Source organism: Heptranchias perlo, chromosome 26 (assembly GCF_035084215.1).
Source record: "Heptranchias perlo isolate sHepPer1 chromosome 26, sHepPer1.hap1, whole genome shotgun sequence".
Taxonomy (NCBI): domain Eukaryota; kingdom Metazoa; phylum Chordata; class Chondrichthyes; order Hexanchiformes; family Hexanchidae; genus Heptranchias; species Heptranchias perlo.
Window position 1 is genome coordinate 24608782 of NC_090350.1, and position 24986 is coordinate 24633767.

At 40.8% G+C, this 24986-nt stretch overlaps 2 protein-coding genes across 5 annotated transcripts in view; one reads left to right on the forward strand and one right to left on the reverse strand.

Annotated features, from left to right (window-relative positions):
• Window positions 1–7838, reverse strand: part of stpg1 (sperm-tail PG-rich repeat containing 1) — a 42715-nt gene extending 34877 nt beyond the window's left edge. The window contains exon 1 of the mRNA XM_068006563.1: window positions 7750–7838. The gene's annotated coding sequence lies outside the window, so the exon portion shown is untranslated. The remainder of the gene's footprint in view (window positions 1–7749) is intronic.
• LOC137342579 (ribonucleotide reductase M2 polypeptide) overlaps window positions 331–24986 on the forward strand; it is a 48526-nt gene continuing 23870 nt past the window's right edge. The window contains exons 1-11 of one of the 4 annotated variants that reach the window (XM_068006561.1): window positions 331–746; window positions 2415–2549; window positions 10600–10674; window positions 12928–13068; window positions 13669–13785; window positions 14240–14373; window positions 15659–15753; window positions 17194–17327; window positions 19968–20072; window positions 20359–20472; window positions 21293–22923. In XM_068006561.1, the coding sequence (XP_067862662.1) occupies window positions 2532–2549; window positions 10600–10674; window positions 12928–13068; window positions 13669–13785; window positions 14240–14373; window positions 15659–15753; window positions 17194–17327; window positions 19968–20072; window positions 20359–20472; window positions 21293–21445 (1086 nt within the window). In that variant the 5' untranslated portion in view covers window positions 331–746; window positions 2415–2531 and the 3' untranslated portion in view covers window positions 21446–22923. Of the gene's footprint in view, window positions 747–2414; window positions 2550–10599; window positions 10675–11010; window positions 11183–12927; window positions 13069–13668; window positions 13786–14239; window positions 14374–15658; window positions 15754–17193; window positions 17328–19967; window positions 20073–20358; window positions 20473–21292; window positions 22924–24986 lie in introns of those variants that run through there. The other 3 variants (XM_068006562.1, XR_010967292.1, XM_068006559.1) reach the window with 3 other exon arrangements.

Sequence of the window (24986 nt, forward strand, 5' to 3'; positions counted from 1 at the left end):
TCTATAAGCCACATTGGTAGCCCTACAGCTATAAGATTTTGAACACGTTGAAGTAAAATGGTATCATAATATCAATGACATGATAGTCTATTCAGACAATTGGGAATGTGATAATTTATGTGCAGAATATGCTGCTTCTGCAACAGCAGAAAATGCTGATGATTTTTTAAAAACTGATAATTGGAAAAACTGCAAATAGTTACATTTGGCTCAATAAAAATCATGCCGCATTATATGCACTTAATTCTATTATTTTTGTTCCGGCAGCCACTGGGAGTTGAAGTACCACTAGAGGGAGCAAGATACCCGGACCTGAAGTGCGTAGTCATAGCTTGCAAATGGAGGTCTGCTAAGATTTGCTAATCACGGGTTTACAAGTAACAGGAAGCTACTGTGCACATTCGGTGCCTTTTCCAGCAATAAACCCAACACTGCAGAAACCTTGAAGTGAGGAGTTTCTAGTCTCAGATCAATGGAATCAAGATGGCAGACAATTAGGAGTCAAAGAACCTATGACAGGAGCAGCATTTATATTTGACAAATTACAAGTTTGATGACTTGGGTGAAGGACTGTGTGTCAGTAAAGGACTAGGACTTTGATCAGGTCAAAATAAAGAAGAGGAGGAGGTCCACAAGTCAGAAAATAAAAATAACTAGACTAACTGAAAGGGAGTCAGTTAGTCAACAATTGATGTCATTGGGAAAGCCAGGAGAGGAACAGGAGAGGCCTGAGGCTTAAGGCCTAGGTGAGTATTGTTATATTGTATGGGGGGAGAACTGAATAGAATAAAAGAAATTAGTGTGTGAAAATCTACAGCTGGAATTTAAAAATAATCATTATTTGCAACTTGGAAAATGGTAAACAAGGCAGAACAGTCACAGAAATGAAATAGGAATTTTGTAAAGGAAAATATTAAAAAGATTGTTTAAACCTGAACAAGTAATGAAAGCCATAACAACTGAAATTAAACAGTAAGTGAGGGAAATACTATGAAAATGAAATTTGCTTTATTAAAACAAATAAAAGTGAAACGTGCTCGGCTTTAAAAAGGCACATACTCATTTTTTTTTTTGAAATGATTTTTAGCCTTAGCAAGAACTTTATTTTTAGTCATGATGTGGAGATGCCGGTGATGGACTGGGGTTGACAATTGTAAACAATTTTACAACACCAAGTTATAGTCCAGCAATTTTATTTTAAATTCACAAGCTTTCGGAGGCTTCCTCCTTCCTCAGGTAAATGTTCATTTTTAGTGAATGGTCTGGTACCATTTTGTTGGAAAAGGGATGCTGATTTTGACTCAGGTAGAATTTCACGGCACAGGATCTCCAACCTTGGATCAGAGAACAGGAATGGGGGAGAAATTGGATAGCCCCGGCCTATCATCGTGAACTGGGCACAGGGAATGATTCCTGCAGCAGAACAGGTAGGCGTTAGGCCCAATCGAAATTGGACCTTGGGCCTCATTTTAAATTAGACCAGCAAGCTGCAGACTCCTGCTGCGCATCCCCAAGCAGCTTGCCGGTGGAGCGGACATCAATTTTGACAGCAGCCCTCAGGTAGATCTTGGGGGGTGGGGGAAGCGATCGGGAGGGGGCCAAGCACAGGCCACCAACGATGTTCGGGAATAACGTGAAGCCAGGAGGAGCACTCATTCACATTCAGGTTTCTTTTTTACAAAACGTATCCTTTTGTTCGCGGCCTCCAGAGATGCCAGCTGCGCTCAGGGCAGCCCAATTTAGGGAAGGAGTCCTCAAACAAGCGTTAGGCCCCCTGTTTACATATTGAAAGGGCCTGATGTCTGGATGCCTCTGCTATTGCCTTTGCCAATATACTGGGTGGTACGCTTTTGGTGCGGAATGTGCATGTGATGCCGCTCACCGTGTTGGACGCTTAGATTATCTGGTCATTATCACATTGCTGTTTGTGAGACCTTGCTGTGTGCAAGTTGGCTGCTGCTTTTCCCTGCATCACAACAGAGACAACAATTCAAAAGTTCTTAATGAGCTGTAAAGTGCTTTGGGATTTCCTGAGGTCGTGAAAGGTGCTATCTCGATGCAAGTTCATTCTTCTTTAGATGCCTGTTTTATGCCTGTAAAACCAGCGTGGCGCCAAAGAATTTCTAGAATTTCATACTTTCCTGGAAGGTTATTACAATTATTACTGTGACCTAGGAAAACTATGCAACATCAGTGCCCTAAATAAATTTTAAAAATGAATTAAAATAAACTATATGTAGCTTCACCCTCTTTTTTCTTTAAGGAAAGAAAATTAATTTTCTTTTCCAGCTCTTTTGGTCTCCTCATACCACACAAGATCCAACAGGAGAGCTGCTCTGAAATTGGTTACTTACAGATGCATAAGAGTGACTGGATGGGACTAACCCTCTGGTTTTTCCTCTTTCCCCCTGTAGGAAAACACTTGACCTCACTGGAAGCTTCCCTCCTGCAGCATGGCTGAAATTAGTGGGCCAGATTTTGCTGTCAAAATAACAGTGTGGCTAATGGCGCTCACCGTTATCTATTCGTAAATGCTACAGCAACTTCAGGTGAGGGGCAGATGCCCGGTTAAACTCAATTATCCAAAAGTTGCTGTCCGAGTTGTGTCGCGAAAATGGCATCTTGCTGTCTGCCTCACCACTGAAATGCATTGAATGGCGTGAAGTTGCTGTATTTGCCACAGAGAGCTAAATCCATTACAATCTAAGTACCCTGTTAATGACACTAAGTATTAATTATTGCCAATCGACCTCTCTGGAACTGAAAATTGACTATTACAATTTTTTAAAATTTTATTTGTTCATGGGATGTGGGCGTCGCTGGCAAGGCCAGCATTTATTGCCCATCCCTAATTGCCCTTGAGAAGGTGGTGGTGAGCCACTTTCTTGAACTGCTGCAGTCCGTGTGGTGAAGATTCTCCCACAGTACTGTTAGGTAGGGAGTTCCAGGATTTTGACCCAGCGACGATGAAGGAACGGCGATATATTTCCAAGTCAGGATGGTGTGTGACTTGGAGGGAAATGTGCAGATGGTGTTGTTCCCATGTGCCTGCTGCCCTCGTCCATCTAGGTGCTAGAGGTCGCAGGTTTGGGAGGTGCTGTCGAAGAAGCCTTGGCGAGTTGCTGCAGTGCATCCTGTAGATGGTACACACTGTAGCCACGGTGCACCGGTGGTGAAGGGAGTGAATGTTTAGGGTGGTGGATGGGGTACCAATCAAGCGGGCTGCTTTGTCCTGGATGGTGTCGAGCTTCTTGAGCGTTGTTGCCTGCACTCATCCAGGCAAGTGGAGAGTATTCCATCACACTCCTGACGCGTGCCTTTTGGATGGTGGAAAGCCTTTTGGGAGTGAGATGGTGAGTTACTCGCTAGAGAATACCCAGCCTCTGACCTGCTTTTGTAGCCACAGTATTTATATCGCTGGTCCAGTTAAGTTTCTGGTCAATGGTGACCCCCAGGATGTTGATGGTGTTGGATTCAGCGATGGTAGTGCCGTTGAATGTCAGGGGGAGGTGGTTAGACTCTCTCTTGTTGGAGATGGTCATTGCTGGCACTTGTCTGGTGCAAATGTTACTTGCCACTTATCAGCCCAAGCCTGGATGTTGACCAGGTTCATGCTGCATGTGGGCACGGACTGCTTCATTATCTGAGGAGTTGCGAATGGAACTGAACACTGTGCAATCATCAGCAAACATCCCCATTTCTGACTTTATGATGGAGAAAAGGTCATTGATGAAGCAGCTGAAGATGGCTGGGCCTAGGATACTGCCCTGAGAAACTCCTGCAACAATGTCCTGGGGCTGAGATGATTGGCCTCCCAACCCTTTGTGCTAGACGTGACTCCAGCCACTAGGGAGTTTTCCCCCGATTCCCATTGACTTCAATTTTACGAGGGCTCCTTGGTGCCACATTCGGTCAGATGCTGCCTTGATGTCAAGGGCAGTCACTCTCAACTCACCTCTGGAATTCAGCTCTTCTGTCCATGTTCGGACCAAGACTGTAATGAGGGCCGAGTGGTCCTCGCGGAACCCAAACTGAGCAACAGTGAGCAGGTTATTGGTGAGTAAGTGCCACTTGATCGCACTGCTGACGACACCTTCCATCACTTTGCTGATGATTGAGAGTAGACTGATGGGGCAGTAATTGGCCCGGTTGGATTTGTCCTGCTTTTTGTGGACAGGACATACCTGGGCAATTTTCCACATTGTCGGGTAGAATTCAGTGTTGTAGCTGTACTGGAACAGCTTGGCTAGAGGTGCGGCTAGTTCTGGAGCACAATTCTTCAGTACTACAGCCGGGATGTTGTCGGGGCCGATAGCCTTTGCTGTATCCAGTGCACTCAGCCATTTCTTGATATCATGTGGAGTGTATCGAATTGGCTGAAGACTGGTTTCTGTGATGGTGGGTATATTGGGAGGAGGCCGAGATGGATCATCCACTCGGCATTTCTGGCTGAAGATGGTTGCAAACGCTTCAGCCTTGTCTTTTGCACTCACGTGCTGGACTCCACCATCGTTGAGGATGGGGATGTTCTTGGAGCCTCTTCCTCCTGTTAGTTGTTTAATTGTTCACCACCATTCATGACTGGATGTGGCAGGACAGCAGAGCTTTGATCTCATCCATTGGTTGTGGAATCGCTTAGCTCTGTCTATAGCATGTTGCTTCCGCTGTTGTGAAGTCTCATTCCTCCAGGTTGTATGGAGATTTTCAAAATGTAAAGTTTTACATTTTAATTTTTTTTTGCTTTTCCTTTCTGTCTCTTTTTTTCTCTCTCTCTCTTAATCCAATCTTTCTTTCCCACTCTTTATTTCTCTTTATGTAGCTGGTTTGACATTGAATTCACCCACTTTAACTTCAGTCCTTGCGCTGTTAGTTTCACAATCTTTCAATCTGATTGGTTAAGGAGATGCACAGTTGCTTGCCCTGTTCACTCAGGTCCCAGATGCCCTGTTTCCCTCGCTGTGACCTTATCAGCTCGCACTTTCAGCAACTTGCCACGCAAAAAATTTAAAATCCCAAACATGCAAGGGCAAGTCTTACTAACGTCAGACGCCGTTGCATGGCCTACCGCAGCAAATTATGCCCATTATTTCAGTGCATCGGGGGTAGCTGCTGAGCCTGCAACTTATTCCTCCCTGACGCGGCACATGAGGTCTCCTAAAAACGGTGCCACCTTGCTGACACTCCCACCTTCTGGTATCGATAAACGTAATTGTTGTAAAAATATTTTCAAAATGTCTTTATACGACACATATTAGGAGGTATGTAATATGCTAAATGTTAGATTTCTAACTGTATGTATTTTGGTAAAGCAAATTGATACCCTGCTTTACCAAAAGCAAGATTCAAGCTGCAGTATCTCAGCTTGGACTGATTTTAGCAGAATGAAAAGCATGAAATAAAAGTCAGCATGAACGGTATGAAGTGTAAGGTTCCAACCTTGCAGCAGTACAAAGGGCAGAACTGGAAGGTTTTGTTAGGTGTTTCATAAATACTTGGATCAATGAAAGATGTCACTTTAGCCACTGCAACCTCTAGAGACTGGCAACAAAACATTATTGTGTCATTGAACAGTCCTTGAGTGAGGGTCAATAGTGCAGACTATAGATGTTGGATGGTAGATAGAGTGAGGAATAATGATGATAACACGCCTGAACAGTAAGTGGATGAAATGCACCGTTAGACTTGCAGCAAACGTGCACTTGAGCAAATTTCAGTTTTTTTCAGTTAAGATCAGCTGTTTTAATTATTAGGTGCTGTATTATAATATTGTTATTGTTTATAAACACATACTACTTCAAAGGTTGTAACTAAGCTTGCGCTGGGACAAGATAAAGAATTAATACAAGAAAGTGAGCTCTTTACAAAAATACACTTTAGCTTTAGGGATTAAATAGATGGTGAATGCGAGAGACAGATTAGAGGTGATAAAGATAGGGTAGCCAGAACTTCTCTGTACCTGTGCTATTTTGATATGAATTGGACCATTATCTAAAAGAAAATTATACAAGATTTCCAGATGCATTGATATGTGATAAATTACAGGCAGCTCCAAACAAGTTACTCATACTTTTTTTTTCGGTTATCTCAACCAGATCAAAATGTGTTACTGTGTGATGCAAACACATGGGCCTAGACATTGGATTTGGCACGAGCCAATTTCTAGGCCATGTTATCTAGGATTGGTTTCACTATTAACCTTGAAGAAAGAAACCAGGAGTGACATGATGATGAGTTTTATAATATTTCACCAACTCATACATTCTGTACAAAGGCTTTATCCTGTCCAGCCATGTAATAAGTATCTCCAAAATTAGGTTGACCCGGATAACTCAGCAGTGATTAAGACATCAGTAAATTATGGTCAGCCACTTCAGTAGAGATATGTATTCTGTCAAATTGCTATTGATGACATATTTGATTTTATAGCCTTTATAATGTGTTTTCAAATGGGGGAGATTATACCTAATAAATTGTTGTAGCCCAAAAAATCAATTAAAGGTGTTTTTTTTTCTGTCAGCTTGTCATTGTGATAATATATCACTAGAGATGAGAACTTAAATATTCCAGCCCTTGGACAGCCGAAAATCACCAAGATTTCCGAACGTGGGCGGAAGCTGACTCAGGGTCGCACACCACTGTCTTCATCCGTGCATCCTTCTGCCAACTCTTCCACCTCCACCCCCTTAACAGGAGAGCAGATTCAATGTTCAACATGTCCAATTAATGCAGAGTAACAATCAACAGAGTGAATAGATTGTTGAACTATTTATAACCAAAACAGGAGAACATAAGTCAGAAGAAGTCATCATCAAACTGTACAGTTCTCTGGTCAGACCTTGAGTACTACATCTTAGTCTGGTCACCAAGAAACAAGGGAGACACTCAAGCACTGGGGCAATGCAAAGAAGAGCCACAAGACTGTTTCTTCGATGTATTCGACAAAATCAAATGTCATAACCAGCAATTTGACAATACATATGGTTCTAAGTTTTGAGGAAAGATTGGATAGACTTGGGCTATTCAACCTTGAAACAAGGCATCAGATAGATAATCTTAGCAAGATATATAGATAATATGAAAAAGGTTAATCTGGAATATTATTTTAAATTAAACTCTGGCAGTAGGACAGGAGACACAGGTTCAAACTAAAAAAAAAGGTGACATTACGACTGATGTCAGGAGGTTCAGACCAGTTGGGCCAATTGGCTTGTTTCTGTGCTGTAAATGATATATAATTTTATGCAGAGAATGATCAAGAGGCATAGTTAGAGAGTTATAGGCAGAGTGGTAGAGTCAAAATCAATGCAATCGTTTAAGAAACAACTGGATGCAGCAAGGGGAGGTGTAGGGTTGTATTGGATGGGTGAATTAAGGTGGGCTGAATGGCCATCATTATGCATTAGTATTTTCTGATCTTAAGGAGTCAATGCCTTCAGAAAAGGGGAGGAAATTGGCAATAAGTAAAAAGCATAAAAATTTGATTTTATTTGTATTACTTTTTAGAAGTGTTGTAATTTTTTTTAGATTAAAAATGCAGCGATGTATCCCCACTGAATTATTTATGCTTTTCCGGGGCAAGTTTTTGCCAAAAAAAGTGTTATTTTTGTAAAAGTCGATTTTATAACATCCTGTTCGCTTGAACACCTGTGACTCCTAAAATTAAAAATGTTGGTAGTTAGGGAACTATAATAATTCACTTCATTTTCTCGAACCCAACGTTATAATTCCATTCCTGAAAGTTCCTCTTACCTGTTACTTCTTCCCCCCCCAACCGATCTTTTTGCTCCTTTATTCTGGCTGCGCTTTATTTGGCGGTAACGTCGAGTTGTTTATTTTGGTCCCTAAGGCAACGGCGCAGTCAGCCGGGCTCAGAACCTATTCAATGGGACAACCGCTGTCGACTACGTGCAATGTCGTCGTGTCGCCACCAATTAACGAGCTTCTGTAAACAGGGGGCAAGATTCTGTGCTGTGGGGATAAAGCTGCCAAATGTTGAGTAGTGTGTAGGCAAAGTAGTTCTTTATAGTTTTATTTATGTCTAAATAGAATAAAATAAATATCTATTTACATTGCTGTCAACTAAAATGTGTCAGCTGGGCATAGTTGGTTGTACTGTTGTAAGTTTGATATTTGAGTATTTTAGTTTCACTGGGGGGCTTAAGCGTAAGGGTAGGGTTGTACTAACGGTGTGTCAAAAATGTGAATTTTGACTCTTTACGTTTTTAATACATGGTTTATCTATGTAATTCTATTAGAAAATTAAATGCATTGCCACATGTGGCATTAAAACCCAACCCCAAAGACGATTAAACACTTGAACAAGAAAAAAATTAAAAGCTGCACGGAGAAGTGGGAAAATGGAATGAGCAATTAGCTCTGCTGTGGAGGGACTAACCCCAAAAGAACAGCAGGTCATATAACTACTTCTGTGCTGAAATCTCTGTGATTCTGATTGCTATTTCATATTGGTTGAACTGAAACAATTATCAATGGTACAGGGAAGATTGGGAAAATGAGATGAGCAGTTCGCTCTGCTGTAGAGCTGGTAATCCCAAAAGCACAGTAGGCCATATGGCTGCTTCTGTGCAGAAATTTCTATGATTCTGATTGCTATTTCAGTATAGTTGAACTGGAACAATTATGAATGGAACAAATACAATTATGCAAAATTTGTTACTTAACAAATTTCTTACAATTCTATTTCCTACAACCCTCCGAGATCTCTGCGCTCCTTCAATTCTTGCCTCTTGCGCATCCCCGATTTTAATCGCTCCACCATTGTCAGCCGTGCCTTCAGCTGCCTAGACCCTAAGCTCTGGAATTCCCTCCCTGAACCTCTGCCTCTCCTCCTTTTAAGAAGCTCCTTGAAGCCTACCTCTTTGACCAAGCATTTGGTCACTTGTCCTAATATCTCCTTATGTGGCTCGGTGTCAGATTTTGTTTGCTAACGCTCCTGTGATGCGCTTTGGAATGTTTTACTATTTTAAAGGTGCTATATAAATGCAAGTAGTTGTTGTTTTGGTTGCTTCATCAAATCTGAATCATCAGGGGAATACTGAGCAGCAATAGTGTTCTTAGCCAGAGTTAGGCCAAAATTGGGGCAAACTCAATACACGAGATGCCTTTTGTACACGTCTGATCCCTTCTGACTTTAGATGTATTTACACTTATAGTGTGAATCCAATGTTAGAGCCTGATTTGACTCTAGAGTGAAGCAGAATGAGACGTCACTTCAGAGGCAGATCGTCCCAAATTCCAGGTGTAGGCTTCACTTATACTGTAGTTTTGGTGCAAAGTGAAACTGCTTTGCGCCCCATGCTATACTTCTACTGTAAATGTAGTCTTAGTGCACTGTGCCACTTTTGCAATGATGCGCACCTACAAACGCTTCGCGTGGACCCAAAAGTGGCAGTATAATTGCTCCCTTAAATTTAAAAATTATTTCCATTGACAGTGTGACTACATCTTTAAATGTACTTTATTATAATCCTGTACAATATCATCATGAAACATATCCCCTCATTCAGTAATTGTTTATTTTCCAGGAAACAAAAATAATAAATTAATTTAATTTTAAGAGCATCTCAATCTCAATTCACTTTGAGAATACTGAAAAGAGGTGTTTAAAATTATGAAGGGGTTTCTTTAGTGGAAGTGGAGAATCTCATTCCACTTGTGGGTGAGTCCAGAACAAAATAAATATTAGTTAGCCACTAACTGATCAAATAAAGAATTTGGGAGGAATTTATTTAGAGTAGAGAATGTGGAACTCACTGCCACATTGAGTGGTTGAAGCAGATAGTACTGAGGCTTGACTCATATATGAAGGGGATACAAGAGCAGCGTGGGACCAGGTACTTCGAGTGGAAGGAGGTTTGTGTGGAGTGAAAACACCAGCTGGGCCAAATGGCCTGTTTCTGTGCTGCAGATTGTGTGTAAAGGGAGACAATTTGCGATGCAATCCCCTGATTTTGCAATTAATTGCAAGTGTCGCTTTTACAGAAATGCATTGTTTTCTCTCTTTGCTCATTAATACTTGGAAGTCCCAATCACGATTACAAACTGCACTCTAAGGGTTGTCTTTCTGACGTTATTCTATTGTAGTGGCAATAGAAAGTTGTGTAACAATTTACCACCTCATTCTAATTAATTATTAAAACATGACAGGCATTGCGACTTTTAAGAATGTAGCAGCTCCTATTGGTTGTGGTGGAGTCATGGGGCAGGGTTACCTGTCCTGGGCGGGAACGTTTAAAAGTGCTGCAATGATAGCAAAAAAATAGTGTATGTATCTAACAAGCGTGTTGAGTAATTTGTTTGCTTGTTGCTTTATTAGTCTTTAAACTCTGGAATCACAAAACTGCCGTCACTTTTTTTTTAAGTTGTATTTTTTTAAGCCCAGTCATGTCTGCTCGAGCTCTCCTGCCTCAGAAAAATCAAATCCCCGTTTGCCCTTCATAACCTTTTCCTGAAGACCAAGAAAACACGGAAAGATTTTTTTTAAAGCGCGAGGTATGAAGTTGCGTTGGGGAATGTGGCCAGGTGTGAGAAATGAGAATCTTTGTAATTGGGACCAATGAATTCTATAATTTTTTTTAGCCACCGGCGACGATCAAAACTCTGGGTCTGGCATTGAAATCAGCGCGAAAAATTATGACAAATGTTCAAGATGCGGTGAGTTGAAATGTATAACTTTTTATTCGGGATGGAAGTAAATTCATTCTGGATCGTGTTAACATTTTTACTAAGAACATAACAGTTGGAAATATAAAGAGCAATGAAAATCAAGGTTTCTCTTGCTTCTAAAGTCCAATAGATTTGGGGGGAGATGTGGAAGACAGTAAACTCAACATTTTTTTTAAGTGCTTACTATCAATATCCTTGACATTTATAGATGTGTATTTCATATGTTTTGCATATATTAAATCTTGTGTATGATTGTTTAATATAGAATCTGGTAGTGTAGTGAGCCTCTAATGTTTCTGATCGACCGTTGGGATTTTGCCTTGGCGAGATGGGGGAAGAACCATCTGAATTGAGGAAGATACCTATTGCCTTTCCATTTCCTTCTTTAGGTTATGGAGAAAATTTGACAATTTCTGTGGCTATCCGAGGATATGAACCCAAGTCTGGTTCCAGGTCTTTCTTGGAGATGATGGGGGAGGAAGGAAATATGGAAAGTGTAAGAGTGGCATACAAAGTGAATGACACCAGTGAGGGAGACCAAATTGAAAGTGGGAGATGATCAGGGGGGAAAAACAAGTTATAAGAAAAATCACATTTTACTTTTGTGTGTGAACAAGGCCAGAGGGACCAACTTTTTTTTTAATTTAAAATTTTGCTGACCTTGTGAACCTGAGATACTTGTTTTTAATATTTAAGATCTTCATGTTCTGAATGGATTTTTAAATATAGTTAGTCATAAACCAAAACATAGCAAAAATGAAAGTATAATGATTGCCTTTGTCTTTGTGATTTTGGAAATGACAGAATTCAAACCAAACTGGAGCTTTCCACGGTGTGCATTCTAAATATATAACTATATGGATGCCTGGAGAGATGTTTTACAGCAATGTTGAATGCAAAGATGAATTGGACTTTTGCAAGGCTGGGTGTTTCTCTTAGATAATCTACACGGTGTGCATTATAAATGTGTAACTATATGGATGACTCGAGAGATGTTCTACAGTAATGTTGAGAGCAATGGTGAATTGGACTTGTGCAAGGCAGGATGTTTCTATTAGATAATCTACAATCATTGGCACTAACTTGCCTCTACAATTTTCCAGCTGCTCTGCCGCTGATTGGTCTCTACCTCCTCCAGTAAATGGGGAGTGCTATGTTGGCTTGCTAATACCTTGACGCTAGCCTATTGATACATTGAGGAGAACATTATATGGTGGTACTTAATTACAAGCTAATGCGGTTGCATTGTGCTAGCCACTTTGTATACATAACTAACCATTTTGGGGACAGTATTGGTGTCTTGATTTTTAATTTTTATATAATGGAAATTCCTGGGTGCCAGCAAAGACAAACATATTGTTGCAACTGGTCATCTTGCTAAATGTGTTAACGTTTGGCAGTGGCTTAACTGCTTTGCTCTCCCAGCTGAGGTTACATTTTTTTAATATTCGTTCATGGGATGTGGGCATCGCTGGCGAGGCCGGCATTTATTGCCCATCCCTAATTACCCTTGAGAAGGTGGTGGTGAGCCGTCTTCTTGAACCGCTGCAGTCCGTGTGGTGAAGGTTCTCCCACAGTGCTGTTAGGAAGGGAGTTCCAGGATTTTGACCCAGCGACGATGAAAGAACGGCGATATATTTCCAAGTCGGGATGGTGTGTGACTTGGAGGGGAACGTGCAGGTGATGTTCCCATGTGCCTGCTGCTCTTGTCCTTCTAGGTGGTAGAGGTTTGGGAGGTGCTGTTGAAGAAGCCTTGGCGAGTTGCTGCAGTGCATCAGAGTGAGGAATATGCCGGGCCATGAGGTTACAGATTGTGCTGGAATACAATTCTGCTGCTGCTGATGGCCCACAGCGCCTCATGGATGCCCAGTTTTGAGCTGCTCGATCTGTTCTGAATCTATCCCATTTAGTACAGTGGCAGTGCCACACAACACGTTGGATGGTGTCCTCATATAGGCTTGAGGTTCCTGTAGGTGTCTATTTCTGTTTAAACAATAAAAACTGAGGGATGAGATGACAAAATGTTGGAACACTCTTTGTCCAGAGGGAGTCTCGCTGAGCATTTGACCCAGGTGTATTGAACCTGGCACTGAGTGCTCAGAAGCCGAAGACTTCCATTCTCCAGTACTTGTGTTCCTAGCTGTGACTAGCACCAGATGCTTGCCAGTAAAAGAATGTACCGTAATCTCTTTATGCAAAACACTTAAGGAAACATGCTTTATGAAACTTTTGAATTTGTAGATTGACTTGAAAGCTGCAAAACTTCAGGATGAGCCCCTTCTTCAGGAAAACCCAAATCGGTTTGTCATCTTTCCGATCCAATACCATGATATCTGGCAAATGTATAAAAAGGCTGAAGCATCGTTCTGGACTGTAGAAGAGGTAAATTTATTGCCGTGTATTCCAGTTAGGTACAAAGGTCAGTAACCACGTAGCAAGAATTGTAGTTTTCACAGGATTTTTAAGGGTATGATCAGTGGTTACTTTTAAATGTTGCCGACGTTTTTTTTTGCAACTGTAGCTCTGAATAGATCTGCTTCAGCTATTGCAATTGCTGGTAGTAATCTCCGGTTGCTTTGCTGTAATCAAGTCAGACTAGCAATCTTTTTTAAGTAAAGTGTGCATCATCCCTTGGAGTGAGGATGGACTGGCGATTGCTCCCAGACCTCAGCGATGCTGCTCTGTAGTTAATCACCTGAGAAGTGGCCTGAAGTGAGTGTTGTCATCGTAGTATAAGGAAGTGCCTGACCTTTTTCCATAATTGTATGGCTGACATTTGGAGAATTCATGATGCATTGTAGGTTTAATATGTTGTGGCATCATAACAATTTAATTTTCAACAGTCCTTTGCATTTAGGGAAGGGACCCCTCATCTGTTGTATGATTATTGCGCCAATTAATTAGGGATGCCGAAGTTATTTTGATGTAGATGTGAGACATATTGGTAAAGAGATTATTTCTCATCACAGTTTGTTTTTGTAGGTTGACTTGTCGAAGGACTTAGTGCACTGGGGATCTCTGAAAAAGGAGGAAAAACGCTTTATTTCACATGTCCTGGCATTCTTTGCTGCCAGTGATGGAATTGTGAATGAGAACCTGGTATGTCTGCATTTGCATGCTAAAATTGTTTCAACAGAATTTCTAGGGTAGTATGACTTCCCCATTGTTGTCTGTACCGCAGGTTTAAGATGTGAGACAATTCCAAAATGACAATTCAAATAGGAAGGGCCATGAGATTGAAGTGCTGTTGGAACGTTGACAGCACACTTCCATTATATTTGGGCAGGTAGTTGGATGTTCCCCTTTATAAGTAATGCTGCTTTTATGTACATAGTAACCTAGTTATGAAATAACATCCAGTTGTGCAGGAATTTCAAATTTGATCAGTTATAGATCTAAATATTAAAATGATGACCCCTCTAGAATTTTATACAAAGGGGTTTATTGCTTTTGTAAAATTCAGTTCTGGTTCATCTCACTAAGGAACTAAGCTCAAATCCTCGCAGCCAGGGTTTGCAGCCACTTATAGCTAGATTATCCTTTGTCTTTTTAGGTGGAGCGGTTCAGTCGGGAGGTTCAGGTCACTGAAGCTCGTTGTTTCTATGGTTTCCAAATTGCCATGGAGAATGTTCATTCAGAGATGTACAGTCTCCTTATTGATACCTACATCAAGGATCCCAGTGAGAGGTAGGGAATTGAGGGTTCAATGAAGACTTTATCCAAACTTGAGGCATATCTATAAATGTGTAGCTTATAGCAAGGTTGTGTTAGTAATTCAATTACCTGCCTCATCACAAGGTTGTTTTAATTTTTGGAGTAGAAGATATAATTTTCTCCTTCCTTCAAGTGGGAGAATTTATCTCTGATCTTGCTGCACATGAGCTTTAATTAGTTCTATAGTCATAATGCAGATTAACTAAGGTTCCTGTTTCCTCAATGAAATGCAACCATTCTCCACCACTGAGACTAATTGATCTGATTCTTGATATTGAACCTCTGCTCCCTGCAGGCACTATGGTAGTCAGGTTTGGGTGAAGGGTTGAAGTTGACTGAAATTTCTGCAAGACTCGTTCTGTGATTCACAGCAGCATACATCAAAACCATGAGTTATTAACTTACCTTATTGAGACCAAGTGTAGTGTTCTTATTTTAGTAGGGAGTGATCTTTATTTGCACTTACACATTCTTCAAAATTTATATGGTGGAGAAAGGAAAAATATATGGGATTATTCAGCATTAATGGTGTATGTTGACTCTCCTGATGTTTGGTGACTAAACTTTACAGATCAGATGATCCCCAAGTTCAATTCTAGTCTCTACTGAATTAGGTGACCTCAGCTAAGGTTGGGAGATGGGGCACCTGTATAACTGGGATTGGTGCTCCTCAGCTAAGGTGGGTTCCCACTGCTTACTGTTGTGCATCTTCCAGAAGGTATCACATCTCTGGAGAGATTGGATAAGCACAAACTTGCCAACCCACCCTCCACTGGGATAATGCTGGCACTCACTGTCTAGGCCTGAAGAATGACTACCATTTGAGGTATGGGAGAGCTGTTGGTTCCTGTGGCACTGTCCTCCAAGATTGCTCTTCAGAAGGGCAAGGACTCGGCATGATAATTTAACTCCTTTGTAACGTCAGCTAAAGTTAATGGGCAGTACTGCTGATTAAGCAAAACAAAATGGAAGAAGACAAGGTTTCTAATATCTAACTTGTAACTCATTTGAAACCTATTGATGAGCATTCTTTTGATGAATGTCTAGTCATTTGAATTGGCAGCAAAAAGTACTGAATATGGATATCCTAGTATCCTGCAGGTTCTGTAATCAATGAGGAATATTTGGAATTATTTCCAGTCTGCAGGGGTAGTCTAAATAAACTACAATAAGCTTGTGTGTCACGAATAAAAGAAATATTGGAGACTATTGGTCTAATATAAATTTGAGTTAATGTGGGTTCCGTTTTGCTCTTCAGGGAGTTCTTGTTTAATGCAATCGAAACTATGCCATGTGTCAAGCGGAAGGCTGACTGGGCCTTGCGATGGATTGCAGATCAGGAGTCCACATTTGGTACGTGTCCTCATAAATTCAGAAAAACTTGCACAGCTTTGAAAGCATACTGGTTATAAAATGAATGTAATGTACTTTGTAAGATCAAGACTTTGATGCCTCGCAGTTACATATTAATGAAGCTTTATCCCTGAAGCAATGAAACTGCATTAATACTAATCTGTTTAATTTGCCTCATTGGAAAAATGAAGCTAATCTCTGGATTCATTTGCACTCTTTTTCTATCTAATACTAAATATTTGAAGGTGTAAGGAGATGAAAGAATAGTACAAACCACACTAGATCCATGTGCAGGTGGGAAAAAGAAATGCAAAGTAAATCTAGATCTCAGGAAATGCATGCTGGCTTTTTTTTTCCAGCAAACATTCCAAAAATCCTTCTAGGAATTTTTTTTTTTTAATTGGCAGTTTGTTTGTTTTTAAAAACTCAACCAGTTTCTCCCAAAAACTCAGTTGCTTAAAGTAGTAAAACTGAGCCAGAAAGGTGCCAGACTCTATCCTTAGTCTCTGCAGAGCCAGCTGATCACAGACTGAGCTGCAGAATGGGCATTACAATTGGATTTACCCTCCTGGGTTAAGGAGGGGTAAATCATCCAGAGTTCCCACTTCCAACAGTCCTGCTGGAAGTGTGAGAATAGGATCTAACTTGTGCGGTGCGATCATTTTTTGTTCAAAAACGAGGGCTGCCACTGATCAGTGATCAGGCCTATATTCACTAGTGTTTAGAAGAATGAGAGGTGATCTCATCGAAACATATAAAATTCTAACAGGACTAGACAGACTAGATGCAGGGAGGATGTTCCCGATGGCTGGCGAGCCCAGAACCAGGGGTCACAGTCTCGGGATACGGGGTATGCCATTTAGAACCGAGATGAGAAATTTCTTCACTTAGGGTGGTGAACCTGTGGCATTCTCTACCACAGAAGGCAGTGGAGGCCAAGTCATTAGGTGTATTCAAGAAGGAGATCGAAAAGTTTCTTAATGCTAAAGGGATATGGTGGAAAAAGCGGGAACGGGGTACTGAGTTAGATGATCAGCCATGATCATTTTGAATGGCGGAGCAGGCCCAAAGGGCCGAATGGCCTACTCTTGTTCCTATTTTCTGTGTTTCTTTGTTTGTGCTATGTATCAATAATTTAACACTCTTGATTTTAGAGTGTTGCACTTAAATGCAGTGGTTTCTTATTTCTCATGAGTTGTTTATTGCTTGTCATCTATTTGAAGCAAGAATGTCGTCTCCTACAGTGTTATGCAGCAGCTTTGGTTGGATTGGGTCTCTGAAGCTGTAATGGGACACTTTGGTGTTGCAATTGGTCATGAATATCTTTCCATTTGACCCATCTTGGGGTTCTGGCTGAGATGTAAATTGTGTGTTTAAACCAATAAGTTGCTTACTCTCATCTCATCAAATACACTTCTCTTTGCCCTTTATCCCATCTAGGGGAGCGAGTGGTTGGCTTTGCTGCTGTTGAGGGAATCTTTTTTTCTGGGTCATTTGCTGCTATTTTCTGGTTAAAGAAGCGAGGGTTGATGCCAGGCCTGACTTTCTCCAATGAGCTGATCAGTAGGGATGAAGTAAGTGCAAGGCATTCTGGTGATAGAGTACAAGGTGAATATTGATTGTAGAAAAACCAACTTTAACCTGTCCTGTATCAGAAGTTTTATTTGTTTGCACACTTAAAGAGTGCAATCAATAAGTATATAAAATGTCAATTACCAAGCTTAGATGTGAGAAACAAGCAACTGGTTGCGTATCCCTTGAGAGAAACGGTCAGTGGGCTCTGTAATAGGTTTCAAATACAAAGTACTGGCTTTCCGTTTGTGCTATGTTTGAGTAAAACCTGCTGTTAGAACCAGTTCATTTAAAAAAAAATCATTTTTTCCTCTTTGTATTTCTTCAAAATGCCTGACTTAACTGCTCTGAAATACATGCCTTGAAATCAACTGATTCGTGAATATGATATTTAAATTGTTTAGAGCATACATTCAGCTATATTTATGATCAGAGTGACCACACCTTATGAAATGCATCATGTGTGTCCCTTTTTAAATATAGGATTTTTCACTGCAGTGAGGTACCAAACCTTAGAGGGGGATGAAGTGGAATAGGGGAAACTGGACATCCTTAATAGAGAATGTGGCGATTGATGTAATAGCAGCTGGAACAAATGTTACGCAACTAAATCAGTCCATAAGATTGGCTTAGTCATTTTGGTGAGGGGGTTAGAAGAACTGCCTGTTATCTGGAATTTTGGTGTGAATTGGTATAGTAGCCCCTAGCCTGCACTATTCAATGGTATTGCTATGTTTACAACTGCTGATGGGGAGAATAATCTGTTTTTAAATTGCCCGTGATGTGCAGGAATGTTTAATTTTTTTTTGTATGAATCACAGGAGAGTCAGTGCATCTGTTAACATTCGAGTTCTATCCAAATATTTAACTCTCTTGCACCACTGGATAATCTTGCTTCCATGGGCAAGTATAACTTCCTATCAAGTGAAACTTGACCCTGTGCAAGGATGTAGTGTGCCCAGGGTGAACAATTAACCCTATTTACTGTGAGATGCCCACTGAGACAATGTTGCCCTTGTAATTCCTAACTTCTATGAAAGATACAGAAGTAACTAACAAGGCATATAATTTATTGAGACATAAATAACAAAAATGGATTAATATTCAGAATGAGGACAGCAATAGACTTGATTTCCCATCAGTACTTAAAACTGTTCCTTTCATAATTCTCTTCAGTAACTTTGGACCAACTGTTCATCATAAAGCTTTAGATGAACAATAATTTAGATGATCAACGGCATTACCATCGCCGAATCCCCCACCATCAACATCCTGGGGGTCACCATTGACCAGAAACTTAACTGGACCAGCCATATAAATACTGTGGCTACGAGAGCAGGTCAGAGGCTGGGTATTCTGCGGCAAGTGACTCACCTCCTGACTCCCCAAAGCCATTCCACCATCGACAAGGCACAAGTCAGGAGTGTGATGGAATACTCGCCACTTGCTTGGATGAGTGCAGCTCCAACAACACTCAAGAAGCTCGACACCATCCAAGATAAAGCAGCCCGCTTGATTGGCACCCCATCCACCACCCTAAACATTCACTCCCTTCACCACCGGCGCACTGTGGCTGCAGTGTGCACCATCCACAGGATGCACTGCAGCAACTCGCCAAGGCTTCTTCGACAGCACCTCCCAAACCCGTGACCTCTACCATCTAGAAGGACAAGAGCAGCAGGCACATCGGAACAACACCACCTGCACGTTCCCCTCCAAGTCACACACCATCCCGACTTGGAAATATATCGCCGTTCCTTCATTGTCGCTGGGTCAAAATCCTGGAACTCCCTTCCTAACAGCACTGTGGGAGAACCGTCACCACACGGACTGCAGCGGTTCAAGAAGGCGGCTCACCACCACCTTCTCGAGGGCAATTAGGGATGGGCAATAAATGCTGGCCTCGCCAGCGACGCTCACGTCCCGTGAACGAATAAAAAAAAAATCACCCTCTGGCCAGTATAGTGGCAAAGTGAGAAGGGAACTATGAGCAATTGAATGGTTATCACACAGTCCCCTTTGAGCCAAGCTGGGACAAAAAAGTTTTTTTTAAATGAAAGTACATTTGCAATTTGCAATTGATCAGAACAGTCACTTTTACTGCATGTTCTTAATCCTCGTGAATAGATGGACAACCTGGTGATCAAACTTGAGGTGGGCTTTGCATTTTTTAATAGTATAAATGGCTTGGTCCTTAATGACGACTTATGTGTCTATTTCAACCAGGATAGGCTAATGTAGACACAATGTGTGCTTGTTTTGAACCACGTTTTTGACGGAATATCAATTTAGAGAAAATAACCAGTTTCTCCTGTTGCAGTGACATGCTGATAGGCATCAACGTTTCACAAGCATGAGATGCCTGTGCCACCAGTCTAGATCTGATAAGTGGTCATTTACAAAGACTGACGAAAAGCAAAATGACTTTCTCTCCCTGTCCAATGTCCAGCCCAAAAGCACTCAGTTGAAATTGTTACAATACTGGCAGTCAGTTTTTTTTTAAATGGCCTATATAAACTGATACTGGACAGATTTCTGTTGTCTGGGAGGGAGATGCTTGTATTTGTAGGAATGTGGCTTCCCTTTTTGGGGAATTTATCTAACTGAAATCCCAGTAGTAATCTTGTTTCATTTCTTCTCAGGGTCTGCATTGTGACTTTGCCTGTCTTATGTTCAAACACTTGGTTCACAAGCCCTCAGAAACAAGAGTCATAGAAATTATCACTGAAGCAGTGAAGATTGAACAGGTAAAGATCGACTGGACTTAAGAAGAAATGATTAGTATCTGTCTGGGTGCTTGAGATTAAGTCTCTCCTTTAACTTAATTAACTTTTTTGAATCTATTTAAGGTTGAAAAATAACCTTTTAGTATCCTAAATTTAAACTTTTTAGCCATGTCCATTGTATAAAGGACACTCTGTAAAGTGGCTTTTTAAATGGTGCGCAAGGATTTATTACCCTTTATTGCCAATGAAAAAGTTGCCATCATGATCAAAACTACCATAATGTTAAATTGTATGATTCTTTTGACAGGAATTTTTGACTGAGTCTCTCCCTGTGGACTTGATAGGCATGAACTGCACCCTAATGAAACGTTACATCGAGTTTGTAGCTGACCGGCTGCTATTAGAGTTGGGCTTCATTAAGGTCAGTATTTACTCCTGTTTTGTCTAAATCCGGAGATGGATAGGTTTGTGTTATGGAAGTATAATAAATCAGTGGTCACCTGCAATAAACATTAATGTTTCTGAAAGTGGTTGAGTTTGAGTATTAACAGGACAAAACCAGCTGCTGACAAAACATTTTTTTTCACAAAATGGTCTGGGCAGGTTTGTGATTAAATCTTGATGTTTATCCTGCACCTCTCGGTGTCCCGTGCACTGAGGCTAAAACTATAGCCTAGTATAAATCTGGAGTGAGGGTGCTTCCCAACTTGGTGAAGGAAAGTTCTGTATTTACATGACTTAGCTGTGCTACTGCATTGTGGGGGTGAAATGAGCCTTGTTTTCCACTCCTGATTACTATCCATTGGTTGGTATGGAAAATGTGAATCTTATGAGAACATAATCTACCTTTTTTCCTTTTTTCTCCCCCCCCCGCCCCCCCCTCCGCAATTGCTGCAGACCACAGACTGCCACACTTTCATCGTTTGTACATTTTAACAGTAGTTACCATCGTACATCATGGGGGGGTTTGAAATCAAATGAGTGCCACTTTTTGACTTGATGCTCAGTTTAAATTGAACTTCAATTTTGTTTGGAGAAAATTGTAAATGAAGATTATTAGTTTCATATCTTGTAACTGTGCAGAGGTTGGTGGTTGGGCATATTGTCAACATTAGACGAGGATGTGCTGCTTAACTCCATTGGGTGCTCCATGACCACTATTCTTGCTGCTCTCAGCTGTCATGAGAACATGTGTGAAAAGGCTGAACTGTAATCTTATTGACCCATTTCTTTCATTTCAGATTTTTAAAGCTGAAAACCCTTTTGACTTCATGGAAAACATTTCTTTGGAAGGGAAGACCAACTTCTTTGAAAAGAGAGTTGCTGAGTATCAAAGGATGGGAGTGATGTCAAAAGCAGAAGATAATAACTTCACACTGGATGCTGACTTTTAGTCTGAATATTGCTGTTTAGAGAAAAAGCATCAACATGATCAGTTGGAAAAAGCTTGCAACGCCAGAGATTATCTTTTAATGTTGTATTGGGTTTGGCCATTACTTTACGACTGGTTATTTCACATGGCCTTGAAGCAGCTCCTGGAGGTACGACTGCACACATGATCTTACTTGAGAATGTTATTTTATTTGATTTATTACATTTAAAATATGGGCTGGAAAGTGTAAAAGAGCTGACTGTAATCAACTTGAGATGAACATTTAAACCAAGTGTTTACCAGCTTCTTATGTACCGAATTTTGTAGCCAACTGATTGGATGTGCCGTGATAATTGCATCTAGGTCAATGATGGTAACTGCAGCCAAAGTGAGTCACCTATATTGGCCACTGTGTGTGTATCACACTGCGGAAGTCTCGTATGCCTGAATGTTCTATATTATGTATTGGGAAGTTCTTTTTACTTGCGTACTACTTGTGATTTCTTGATTCCTCATGCAAGTATGATGGAAGATCCTATATGGATTTCAGAGACCTCTTATCACCAGCAATTCACTGCTGAAACTGGATTTTCTGATCAGTGCCAGAATGCACAAATATGACTTAGTATTCGAATATTTTTTTTAAAAAATGGCTTGGAAGCAAACTAGCCCAAGCTTTAAAAACTACCAACTGGCAGTGGCTGTTCAAACAGAACTGTGCTTAGTGGGTTCCTACAGCCCAAACTGCTGGGCTCCCACTATTCATGCTAGAGTTAACACCAGTCTATAACGTGACCTAAGTTTGTAGTTTTTAAACCCCTGATTTCTTTGTGGAGTCTGTATCTGAGTACCATGTATCGTGACTTTTTTTAGTGAAACCCATAAGCCATGTTTCAAGTTCTTGATTCTCGGTTATAGAGGCTAAGTTCCAAATGTGCTCATTTGTTAATGTGGTAGATGAGCCTTGTTTGGCTTGATCTCTGCTGGGACAAATTGGTGCCGGATTAAGCCTGTATTGTAGCTTTGTCTGAATCATACTTATTTATAGCTGATTTTTGTGTGTGGGGAGAGAAAAAAAAATAAGACTAAATATCTTTTGAAAGCTGGTTATAACTAAGCTTTAATTTTTTTTTAGCAAAACCATTCCATATCAATAACAAAGCAATATGTGTACAAAGACTTATTGTGGCTGGGAGAGGGAAGGAGGGATACGATGTCCTGAAAATGGTTTTCCAATTTTGGTCTCCATACCTTTCTGGGTCATCTGGTGATCTGTCCTTGGGCTTCCACCAGGGACTCTGAAATCTGAAACCTGCTGTCGCAAATGCAAGAAAGATCAACCTGGGGTGAATGGCCTTTGGGAAGGAAATGAGAGTTATTCTAAGGATGCATATCTGCATTCTCTGTCTTCGACTGACCCCATTGTTAACCTGAGATTTAACCTGAATGTGTTTTTAATGCAGCGTGACTACAATTAAATAAAACCAGTTTTCCAAGTAATTTGAATACGCAGTTTCCTTTTTGAAAACTAAGCATTCTTGTGCATTATAATTCTTAAAAATGTACCTTTGCTTGTGCTGTGCTCCTGTCACTGAAATTTATGGCATTGCTCTAATATAGTATCCCAGTAATACCCAGTAGTATATAATATAATTTCTCACAAGTCCCCATTACTGTTGCATAATGCATTCAACCCTCATGTATATTCTGCATGTTCCTAACTTTTTTTCCCCTCAATCTAATTCATGTATGGACAAGAAATCCCCTTCCTACTTATATAGATAATTATGGATGGTTTGTGGTGCATTATCTTCAGTAATTGGTCAAAGCTGGTATCTGATGCTTTAAGTACATTTCATCTTTGCATCATTCCTTGGAAGGTGAAACTCCAATATTTTTTCAGATGAAACCAAATTGCCTTGTTCAGTAAGTTTTGGTTTGTTCTTCGTTTTGAAAGGGAATAACTTTAATGAAAAATAAAAGGAAATGACAAAAGAATAGTAATTTTCCCAAATGGAAGTTTCAAGTTATGAACTTGAATATACCACCTCTTCTTGTGGGACGCAAATTAATACATTAGATCCAGGCTTCAAAAGCACAGGATGATTGAAGCCTTGCAGTCATCAGGAGATGGTTGCTATGTAGTAGTTACTATCAGTCATTCATTTTAAGAATAATGCCTTGAAATTATTGTAGACAACATTAACGATTGAAAGCTTAATGTTATCATGACCTACTTATGAGACTGGAAGGATTTTCAATTCAATTATTTGAACAGAAAGCCAATAAAGGTCAGAAAGGACAGGCATAATAGGCAAGCAGGACTTAATGTGCAATGGGATGTTGGTGGTAGAATTTTGGATGAGTTGGAGGGTGGAGCTTGGGAGGCAGCAAAGGAGATTCTGTTAGTGAAATTCAGCCTGGAGGTGACACAAACCTGGATGAGGGTTTCAATGATTATGGAGATTAGGTAAGAGCAGAGACAGGCAGGCAAGCAATATTGTGGAGGCAGAAATAGATAGCCTTAGTGATGGATAGCCTTTGAAGCTTTGCTCTGGGTCAAATTGGTTGTGCACTATTGGGTTCAGCGTGAGTGAGGGATATAAACTGAGTTTTTGGTGGCAGTCAAACAACTTTCATTTTTGTAGCGCGTTTAACGTAGTAAAAATATCCAAGGGCGCTTCACAGGAGCGTTACCAGACAAAAATTGACACCAAGCCACATAGAGATATTAGGACAGGTGACCAAAAGCTTGGTCAGAGGTAGGTTTTAAGGAACATCTTAAAGGTAGAGAGATGGAGAGGTTTAGGGAGGGAATTCCAGAGCTTGGGGCCTAGGCAGCTGAAGGCACGGCAGCTAATGGTGGAGCAATTAAAATCAGGGATGCGCAAGAGACCAGAATTGGGGAAGCAGAGATCTGAGTTGTGGGGCGGGAGGGGTGAGCATGGAGGGATTTGAAGTGTCTTTTCTTAAACATGTTAAGTTAGAGAAAGCTCTGCAGTTACACAGTAGTGAGGAGGTGGAACTGGAAGTCAAGAAACAAGTATGCTATTTTGATATTGGTATATCATCATGTGCATGATTCACCATTATAGTTATATAGTAGTAAACACACAAAATTTTGATTGAATACTAGCAGATCTCCCTTGGCATTGCTTAGGGTGAGTAGGAGGTTTTGCACGAACAGGGATGCTATGCCAAGTTGCATTATCGGGTAAACTAACTTACCAGCATTAGGGCCAGACCTGGAAAGGAGGACATGAAGTTTGAGAAGGGAGGTCTTAAAGTATTGAGGTAGTTTGGGGATCAGGAGCACTAGGCATGTAGTCCAGTGGATTGTTAACATTGAGATGGGGTCCTGGAATTCAGGAGTGGAGAGGGTCCTGGAGTCTAGCAGGACTGAGAAGGTTTTGAAGAATTGGGGGGCATAAGGTCTTGAGTCTTGGTTTTTGGGGAGGGGGGGTGAAATCTAGTAGACCCTGCTCCTACTCTCAGTCTTGAGGCAGATGGACAAAGGAGAATAGGACCCAAACTTCTGCTGGCCCCTTTCAAACAATCAGGCT